Source organism: Pteropus alecto, unplaced genomic scaffold (assembly GCF_000325575.1).
Source record: "Pteropus alecto unplaced genomic scaffold, ASM32557v1 scaffold124, whole genome shotgun sequence".
Lineage (NCBI taxonomy): Eukaryota > Metazoa > Chordata > Mammalia > Chiroptera > Pteropodidae > Pteropus > Pteropus alecto.
Genome location: NW_006435779.1, coordinates 2318598 through 2329081, shown reverse-complemented (window position 1 = coordinate 2329081; position 10484 = coordinate 2318598). Strand labels below are relative to the sequence as shown.

The following is a 10484-nucleotide window of genomic DNA, read 5'->3' as shown; positions in this document are numbered from 1 at the left end:
CTGATATAAAACCCCTTAAATAATAAAAGGGCCTCACTGTATCTACATTGTACAATGTGATCTGTGCTGAACATCTGCTTTCTCTGTGGGAGTCTGAAATTTGGATGCATGTTAGGTAAAGGCTTTCTATGTGACCAGTTCCAGTGAAAGCCCATGGCACTGAGTTTCTAAAGAGCTTCCCTAGTAGACAATATTTCGCATGTGTGGCCATAAGCAAGTCCTGCGTAACTACTCTGGGAGAGGATTCTGGAAGCTTGTGCCTGGTTTGCTGGGACTTTTTCTCATTTGCCTTTTCCCTTTGCTGATTTTGCTCTGTGTCCTTGCACTGTAAGGAATCATAGCTGTGAATGTGACTCTATGCTGAGTTCTGGGAGTCCTTCTAGTGAATCAATTGATCCTAGGGTTTGGTCTTGGGGATCTCTAACACACACACAAGACATGTGTCAGTCACAGAGTTATATGTGCATAGGGAAGAAACAGAGCTCCTGCAAGCTTGGGCCAGAAGTCAGGATGTGCCTAAATAATGAAATGCCTCAGATATATGGGCTGAGATTCCTGTAAAGTGTTAACAACCTTCTGCTCAAGTCGCACCAGTGCCCTAAAGACCACTGAATATGTACATAAGTGAGTGTGAGAATATGTGTGTGAATGCATATTTGCATTTATGTGAGTGTGGATGTATGTGTGCTGTGTGTATGTGTGACTGAACTATGTAAGGTGCAAGAGTGTGAGTTAGTTCGTGTGTGTGTGTGTGAGTGGATGTGTTTACTGTGAATGTGTGTGTGAGAGTGTAAATGCGAGTGTATGTGAGTGCAAGTGGGTATGTAACAAGACCCTGCTGAGGGCAATGAGGTCTGTCCAGAAGTCTGTAACAGAAAGTGCACAGTGCGAACATCTAAGTTTTCATCAAGAATCTTTGCACAAACTCATTTAGGCCTCCAGACAGGAGTTGTTCCAAAGCTGGTAATAGTTCATCCAGGGCACAGTGTACATCAAAAAATTGCAAATGAAACTCTGTGAAAGGAGAAAGACCACAATCAGCTTTCAGGGAAATATTTTTTGAAGACAAACAAAAAGCTCCTGCCTCTCAGGCCCTCACCGGGGAGTCTGAACCCATCATTGAGGTTGTGCACCAACCACATAAGTGGGCAGGTTCTGCTCACAGTCATGAGGTAGGGGAAGTGGGGTGCCAGGCTCAGAACAGAAATGTTGCCTGGGGCTCTCCATGCCCAGTCATGTGAGACCTGGAGCGACATGCCTCGATATCCCTCCTCCCAACCCCAGTCCTACATCTGCACCCAGGTACAGGGAGACCCTCATATCTGTCAGTAGGTGGAGCCATCAGGAAGGACCAGAAAAAGGCGGGGCACAGGCTAGAAGACAAGGAGACAACTTGACAAACCTCAGGGACCTAGAGAGTGCGAGCTGACCCCAGAACAAGATCCCCAAGGAAAAAATATGCTATTTCCATTGAGGGCCTAGAGTGGGCCAGGTGATCTGGAGGCCTGGGGCCAGGCCTATGCCAGCCCTGAGGTGGGGGACTGCCCAACGAGAGAGCCTTCCTCCCACCCTAAGCAGCTCTAAGGCTGTGGCCCCACTCTGCCCCAGTCTGCACAGCTGAAAAAGCTGTCAATGTCCAATTCATGTTAACTTTTAAATTTTTTACTTTCTCATTCTTAATCAAGAGTCCCTTCTCAGATGACTGCCACCACACACCTTTTTTAAATTCTTCTTGCCTTGAATGGGGCACGAGTGACTTTTTGTGCTGTTCCTTTTGCACTTGGTCCGACTAATCTTCACAGTAACCAGATACTCCACTCCCGACGTGAGCTATCGAGAAACAATGTCACTGTTAGTTTTGACTCAAAGCCTCCAGTTGCTGATTCTCTCCAGAAAAGGCTCAATGGAGAGTGAAGCCCCAGGAGCCACAGTCCTTGTGTGTGGCTCATCCACCAAATCATGGTTTCCTCCTCCCCTCAGGCTGGTACCATGGTCCTTCATCAGCACCCACTGTATGTGCAGCCCATTCCTTTGCTCCACATTGGCTTCACTGTTGCAGTCACAGATGGGTCTCACCTGTTCCCTTTGAGGGAGATAACACACCGAGCTTGGCTTCCTGGCAGCCCAGAGCTCCCCCAGGTCTGTGCACATGGCCCTCAGAATGCATAGAGCTGGCTACACCTTATTCTTCAGCTCTCCCAGTCCCTTCAGCCATGTCCTTCCTCCCTACTCTCTTTCCCAACCAACCCAATGAGAGACAGTCCAGCAACAGAGCTGAAAACACAGGCTTAGGAATCAAGCAGATTTGGAGCATTTGTTTCCCACCCACTAACACTGTGACCTTGAGCAAGTGCCTTAGAAGCATTGGTTTCCTCATTTACAGAATACAGATAATAACTATGCCTGCTCAAGGAGTTATTACATGGGCTAAAGAGAAGCATGCATTTCACTGAATGCATAAAACATTTTAAAGTAACTTAATAATTACAAATAAATAAATGTTTTAGCAAGTGTTGGGAACATTACTCTGAAGCAGCAATGGAGTTGAGAGAATGTCAGAAGAGAATTGTGCTTGAGTTCTCAATTTACCCCTGCCAAGTCTAACATCCTGGCCAAAGTCCTTCCACCTCCCTGAGTCTCAGTTTTCTCATCTAGAAAATGGGGAGAACAATGCCAATTTCTTCCTGTGGTGTATCTGAATGGTGAATACATAGACCATGGAGAACGCACACCATGGCTACTTCCTGTTGTTGAGATATATCTTCGTGTACTCATGTTCAAGTGCGAGGTCTGAAGACATGAGGGCAAAAGACTGGGAAAGTCTTTGGGGGCAGGTAAGCCTCATATCCAGAAGTGAAACTAACAAATGGTTTATATTGGAAACTGGGCTGGATTCCCCAATAACTGTGTGAACTAGAGTTCTACCTGGTGAGGGGAAAAGCTCCTGAAACTTTCTGCTTCCTTGTCCAAATGCAGTGGCCAAACCAAATAAGAAGGCTTGCACTTCCTGGAGTGGCCATAGAAGGAGAGAGTGATCACACTGGCCTTGGGAGGAAAGCACCCCTAGAAAACCACAAGAAGTACAGTGTGGCAGGGGAGGGGGCCTGAGGGCAGTACCACCATCCTGGTCCCTGCGTCCAATGAGAGGACCTCAAGATAGGGCTCCTGAGCTCTTCATCAGAGGACAGTTCCATCCAGGCATTGGTATCTTTCAGGGCTTGTACCAAGCACTATCACACTGGCCTTCAGCATCCTCTGTACATATGAAGAAACTGAAACACTGGCCATTCTAACATTCTAGTACAAAGTGTTTTCTTATTATTAGACTTGACTTTTAAATAACAATAGAAATAATCATAATGATACAAATATTTTTACAAGTGCTGCTTCAGTCTTATTCAGCCCACTTTGCAGTGAGGAAAATGAGGCCTGCAGAGTATGGATGGCGCTTGACCAAGATCCCACAATTAGGAAGATATGGTTGTTAAACCCAGAAGGTGCCCACCTCCTACATCCCTTTGTGAGATATTAGGATGAACACAATCATGTGGTAACATATGTAGGGATACCCAGGGATCCTTGCCCCAGGTCACCCAGCTACCAAAGGGGCACACTCACTCTTGTCAATTCATCCATTTGAATGACATCAAAAGTTTGCTCACAATTCTTTCAGAATTAACTGTTAATGGCAATGGATTGATTCCACAAGACAAGACTCCTCAGATTCTCGGGTTTATCTTTGAGAGGACTGATGGGGAAAACACAAACTTCTGCAAGAACTTTGGTCGAGGGCCGCCATCTTGTGGCTAAGTTACTCAATGTTCTTGGCCCTGACTAGCACCGGCAAATGTGTGTTACTGAGATAGGAATACGCTGCCAAGTGAGACCCATCTGTGTCACATTAACACTACCTGCCCCTCTCTGCCCCATGCCCTGCCTGGTTTCTCCTGTTCCCGCTGACCCTCTCCGATCAGAGCCCTTTTCTCCTAGTCGATTATTTTTTTTAATACAGTTAATTGAAGTAAGATGTAGTATTGCCTCTGCCTTACCTTACATAGTTTACTGACAAGGAAAAAATTAAAGAGAGAAAGAGATAGTGAGAGAAAGAAAGTGAGAAAAAGAGATAGAACTGTTAGTCTGTTAATGGTTATGGGCCAACTAACAAGACTGCTCACATTCCTTCTATATCTGTTGGAATTTCGGATTAATTTCTAGGTGGCTATTTTCGCAGATTATTCTAGCCAGGCCCCATTGGACTCTAGGAGCCTCTGCTTCTTGTTTACATGAGGATTTTAGGGACTGCTGCCGACGGCCAATCCACAGGAGCAGACATTTCTTTTTGCAGACTCTGTGCCTATCCCAGAGCTGGCCTTGATTCATTTTCTACCACCCCTTTATCTATAGCTAATGTAAATTCTTTAAGACAGCTTACATCTTTCTTTTCCCTACCCGCTACTTGATACATAAAAATGCTTGTAAACTCCAAGACAATGGACATGTATGTCTTTAACACCTAGCCATCTGCTAGTGATTTGCACTTCATGTCCCAAGACTGGTTTTCTGACAGGCATTTTTTGACTTGGTAAAACCTTTCTTAAAGATTTTCTGCTATGGAGGTTAAATTTTTTGTTTAATATTACTATCTGAACTTAAGAGGAGGTTGTACCAACATAAGGGGTTTTCAAAAAACTTTTCTTTCATTTATCACCCTTCAACTGATATCAGAAAACTTTATACATAAAACAATATCTGCTCGAAGCATAGTCCTCATTCTCCCTGCTCTCCTGGCAAAAAACAAACAAACAAACAAAAAACCCTCTGTGTAATTCCAGGTTTCTGCAGAACACAGCTAGAAAGTCCAGACTTAGATTTTATAACCCTGGACATTGAAATGTTAATGTTGAGGGGAACCTGCAGAGAACATTTATATTTTGCCAAATGAGGCCATCAAAGAAAGCAAAGTTATCCTCATTTGCTTTTACTCCTGTAGGACCTCATTTCAGAATGAAAGATACTTCTTCCCAAGGGATAATAGTTGAGAACCTCAGGGGACATTTGTGCTTCAGACTAAGACTGACAGTGAGGGATTCATTCCAGTCCATTTTGGAAGTGTGGCTAATGCTAGGTTCTGAACCACTCTAGACCTTGCCCATTCCAAGTGAAGCCATTTCCAACTTGATGAAAAGATTGTTTGGTACTCTGTGGAAGCCCCACCATATATCTGCATGTCTGGATAGGCAAGAATGCCAACATCCGGAGAAACTGAGGCACAAACCTGCATATGACTTTGAAGTAGCTTGTCTACTCGAAATAAGTAGGTGTCATTGCTCACGTTATTGTAGTTTTCAATGAAGAATTCGAGTGTTGAATTCATGTTTTTCTTGCTCGTTGACTTCTCCTGGAAGCCTCCCCACCTATGAAAGTGACCCAATTTGGCCACCAAGACCAGGACAGCTAGCAGCAGCAGATGGTTTCTCCAGAATCCAACTCTCATCTCTGCAGCCTCAGAAACCTCTTATCCACTGCACCTTCCAGGGTGCCAGGCTCAGGATCACTCGCTGCCCCTCGGGAGCCTTCACCAACACAAGCTTTCCCAGGAAATGACTGCCTGTATTTAAACAGAGACTGAGATCTGAACCTTTTTCTTCCAAGGCCCTGCCCACAATTTGACCAAAGGACCAGCCAAGGAAATATCTCTGTATGGCTGCCCAATCCACTCCCAGGTCAGGTCATTTTCCACTCCCATTTAGTTCTTTGGTGATTCAGACAAGCATAATTTCTAAATACCCGCCTTCACACCTAGCAAGGAAGAAATCCCCCAGAACAGATCTTTACAATACTATGCAATAAGAGCTGGTGTGTTGGACAGAGGAGTGCCGTTTGTGGAAATGGGGAAAGGCTTATGAAGAACATAATATCTGAACTGGAATATAAGGAATCAGGGGCATGGAACAGGGTGTGGTACATTCTGCTTACTTACCTTGGGTTCCAACTATCTAACCTGCCATCAACTATTCTTTGTGCTTCTCTATAGGTTCTCTTTATTCACCTGCTACCTACTCACCACAGATTTCTGCCTCCTGGATCCCACTGTGCCTGCAGGCCCTGGCACCAGTTCTTGCTATCTTGGTATGACCCTAGCAGAGCTTTGTGAGGTAATTCCAGCCACCCTGTGAGGGAGGAATACACTATGAACCTTATTCAGAAGTTAATCATGTGGTTTTGATGGTTGCCAAATGGGAAGAAGGTTAGAAAATGGGTGAAAAGGGGAAGGGATTAATTAGTACAAATTGTCAGTTATAAAAACAGTCACTGAGATGTAAGTACAGTATAGGGAATATAGTCAATAATATTAGAATAACTATGTATAGCGTCAGATGGAAATAGACTTATTGGGGTGATCACTTTGCACATTATATAAATGTCTAACTATGTTATATATTTGAAACTAATATAATATTGTATGTCAACTGTAATTGAAAACTTTTTTTTATTATTTTAAAAGGAAGTTTATCATCCAGACCCCTGGAGGCTGCATGTTGCCTTGTGTAAAGAAGGAAATCTTCTTCTCCCTTCTTGGGGTCTCTGGCTTGGCCTAAGAATTAAACTGACATAAGGCATAGTAACAGAAGAAAAGCACGTAAATTTTATAGAATTGTTACATGTACATAGGAGCCCTCACAAGAGAATGGCCACCCAAAGAAATGATCAGAGTAGAAAGCTGTTATATTTTGCAGACAAACAATAAATTTGTGAAGCATTGACAAGACAAAGGGGTTAGGGTTATGGGTAGTAAATGGTGAAGAAGTAGCAAAGTCTGTTTATACAGGCTTCTTGACCCTAAATTCCCCATCTCTGGAGATAAGAATGTCTACCTTTCTCTTTTCACAGAGAGATTTATCTCCTATTTTCAAGGGACAAGGGTTGAGGAGGTCAGAGAGTCCTTTCTGCTTCTGCCATTTTCTCAAACTCCTTCTGCTTAAGGTGTCTTAAGGTGTCATATCTTGGGGTAGCTGATCCTGAGCCAAGGTGTCATATTTTGAGGTAGCTGATCCTAAACCCTATCACCTATACCCAGAAGCCCAAAAGAGCTCCCTATTTTTAAAACAGTCATTAAGGTAGGATCTTGAACAGGGTCCTGCTCCAGAAAAAGAACGCTAGTGAGACAATTGATGAAATGTGAATAAAGTCTGCAGATTAGTTAATTGTGTTGTACAAATTTTAATTTCCTAGTTTTCACCATTGTACTATAATTATGTAAGATGTTAACATTTGGGGAAGTGGGGTAAAGGGTATATAAAAACATTTATGCTATTTCTGTAACCTTTTTGTAGGTCTAAAATTATTTCAGGATAAAGGTAAAAAATGTTCAAAAATAAATAAGACATTGGTCTGTGAGAAATAGCATGAAACAGTGGGGGAAGAGTGGGCCTTGCAGTCTAACTGTCCCACGTTAAAATCCTTTATTGGGTGACTCTGGGAGAGTTAATCTTCCTGAGAGTCTTGGTTTCTTCATCTATAATATAAGAATAGAAAAAACTACTAATCTTGGATTGTCGTGGAGACTAGATGAATATAAGCAAAGAACCTATTCCCAGTCAGGCATCAGCAGGCACCCAAGAATATCCTCTGCATGACTCTGCTTCCACTCTGAGCCCATACACTGAAGCCTGTGGTCCTTCAGGCCCCAAATTTCCTGGGACCCGGACCACCCCCAATATGCAAATCCTGTTAGGACCAGTCACAACATCCTTCTTGGCCCTCCAAGCCTGCCTTGAAGGACTTCTCCAGCCAATGGAAATGGCAGCTTTGGAATTCCCTGAACCTGAGTTGCAGGAGTGACACCGTAAAGTAGATATATAAAGATTCTGAGTCATATGTGAGAGTGCTCGTACCTGCACAAGGTCAGCCCACCCTGGAGATCTGAGATATGCTTTCACACTGTGGACTTGAGGAAGGAAAAGTAACATTCAGTGGGCCACATTAGAAAATCCATGTACATACATAAAAGTACATTTAAAAAAATAAATCTTCTCAGGAAATATGAGCCTTGGCTATGTCCATAAAGTAAGAGAAAAATGGGTCCCTGGTAATTTTTATAAAATAAGAAGAAAATATAGATCTTTACAGTAAAACCAGAAATGGGGCCTTATCGTGTCACTCCTGGAATTCTTTGGCTTGTGGCAATATTAACTCTAATCTGCCTCTGTCTTCACATGGCCTTCCCTCCCTACCCCTATGTCTATTTGTCTCAAATCTCTCTCTATCCTTTCTCTGTTAAGAACATGAGTCATTGGATTTAGGACCTACTCTAAAATCAGTAGGAGCTCATCCTAAGATTCTTAACTTAACTAGATCTATAAAGACTTTATATTCCAATAAATTCACATTCATAAGTACCAAGAGTTAGGACTTGAATATATATTTTTGTGAAATACAACTCAACTCACTAAATGTTCATGGAATAAGAAGAAAATAGGCAGCATGATATGTCTGTGTGTATTAGTTTCCAATGGTTACTATAACAAATTACCAAAAACTCCAGTCAAGGGACCTGGTTATGTTCACAGGATAGGATGAAAATGGGACATGGTAATAACCGTGGGTTAAGGGAAGATAGGGAAACTCATTATTGTCATGGAATAAAGAGATAACGAAGGCTCTGGCCATGTCTCTGGAAAAAGGAAAAGGGAAGTAGAAACAACCAGGAAAATGGGGGCAATAGGTGGTCCCATCATTTCTATGCTTAAGGAAAAAAAAAGGTGTCCTGGTCATATTCATGGAATAAGGCAAAAATAGGGCTCTGGTTATGTCTAGGAATAAGAATAAAATGGGAGCACGTTTGTAGGCTAAAGAGAAAATAAAAGTCCTGGTCATGTTCATGGAATAAGGGGAAATGTGGGGTCTAGTTATGTCCATAAAATAACAGAAAAATAGGGAGCAGTATAATATCCACGAGTCAAAGGAAAAATATAGGAGGACAGATTATTTCCGTAGACTAAGGAAAAAAGGGGGGTTTTGGTCATGTCCATATAAGTGGAAATTAGGGCGTTGGTCATGTCCATGGACTGAGGAGGAAATAGGATTCTAGTAATGTCCATGGTATAAGGAAGAACAAGGAGCTTGATTAAGATCATTGGATGAAGTGGAAATAACTGGCCTGGTTATACCCATAAAATAAACTGAGTGAAAATCCAGCAATTTAATGTCCATAAAATAAGAGGAACTAGGCAGCCCTTCATGTCCATAGAATATGGTAAAAATAAGGGGCCTGGCCAAGCCCATGAATTAAGAGAAAAATATGAAGCCTAATAAAATCCATGGAAAGGGAAAATATTAGGCCTGATTATTTTAATGCAATGAAAAGAAAAGAGTGTGCTGGCGTCTAGGTACAAGGGGAAACTAGGAGACCTGGTTATGTCCATAGAATAAAAGGAAAATAGGAGCCCTTGGTATGTCTATGAAAGAGGAAAAATACAGAGATTGTGGCTATATTCATGCAATAAGGGGAAACAGGCACCCTGGCCATGCCCATGGAACATGAGAAAAGCCCTGGCCGTGCACATGAAAGAGGGAAAATAGAAACTGGCTGTGTCCATGCACAAAGAGAAAAATACTGAGCCTAATAACATCCATGGAAAAAGGAAAAGTATGAGGTCTGATGGATTTCATGGAATAAAAGAGAAATAGAAGCCTAGATGTCCAGGAATAAGAAGAAAATTAGAAGCATGAACATGTCCATGGAATAAAAGGAAAATATATGGCCTGGTTAAATCATATGGCCTGGTTGAAAGAAGAAATATAGGGGGCCTAATCACATTCATTTAATAGGAAAAACAGTGAGCCTGGTCATGTCCATGGAATTAGGGTAAGTAGGGTCTCTGGACATGTCCATGGAAAAGAGGAAAATCAGACATTTGGTTATGTCCATGATATAACAGGGAACTAGAGGCCCTGGCTCTATCTATGGCCTGGTAATGTCCACACAAGAAGGGAAAATAGAAGACCTATTCATTTCCATGGAATGATAGAAAAATATGTTGCCCCGTTACAGCCATGGGCTAAAAGGAAAACAGGGAACCTAATTTTTTCCATGGAATAAGAGTAAATTAGGAATGTTGGTTATGTTCATGGGAAAAGTGAAAAATAGGAGCCCTGTTCTTGTCAGTAAAAGAATAGGGGAATAGGGGCCCTGGTTATAGCATAAAATTGTAAGAAATATGGGGCCTGCGTAGACCATGGAATAAGGAGCAATGGGAGGAAAGGAATGCAAAAGGACAGAGGAAACTAGGTGATAGATGTGTTCATTATACAGATTGTAGTGATGATTTCACAATGACACATTTGTCAAAACTCATCAAATTGTTCACTTTAAACATGTGCAATTATACCTTGATAAAGCAGTTTGGGTAGGTGGGTGGGTGGGTAGGTGGATGGATGGATGGATAGATGGATGGATGGATGGATGGATGGATGGATGGATG

At 42.4% G+C, this 10484-nt stretch overlaps 1 protein-coding gene across 1 annotated transcript; it reads right to left on the bottom strand.

The window, feature by feature from the left end:
* Nucleotides 1–91: 91 nt before the first annotated feature.
* On the bottom strand, nt 92–5494 carry CSTL1 (cystatin like 1). Its single transcript, XM_006911457.2, has 3 exons — nt 5276–5494; nt 1717–1830; nt 92–1014 (listed from the first exon to the last, which is right to left on the bottom strand). The coding sequence occupies exons 1-3, from the start codon at nt 5492–5494 to the stop codon at nt 931–933; spliced, it is 417 nt and encodes a 138-aa protein (XP_006911519.1). The 3' UTR covers nt 92–930.
* Between the last annotated feature and the right edge of the window lie 4990 nt (nt 5495–10484).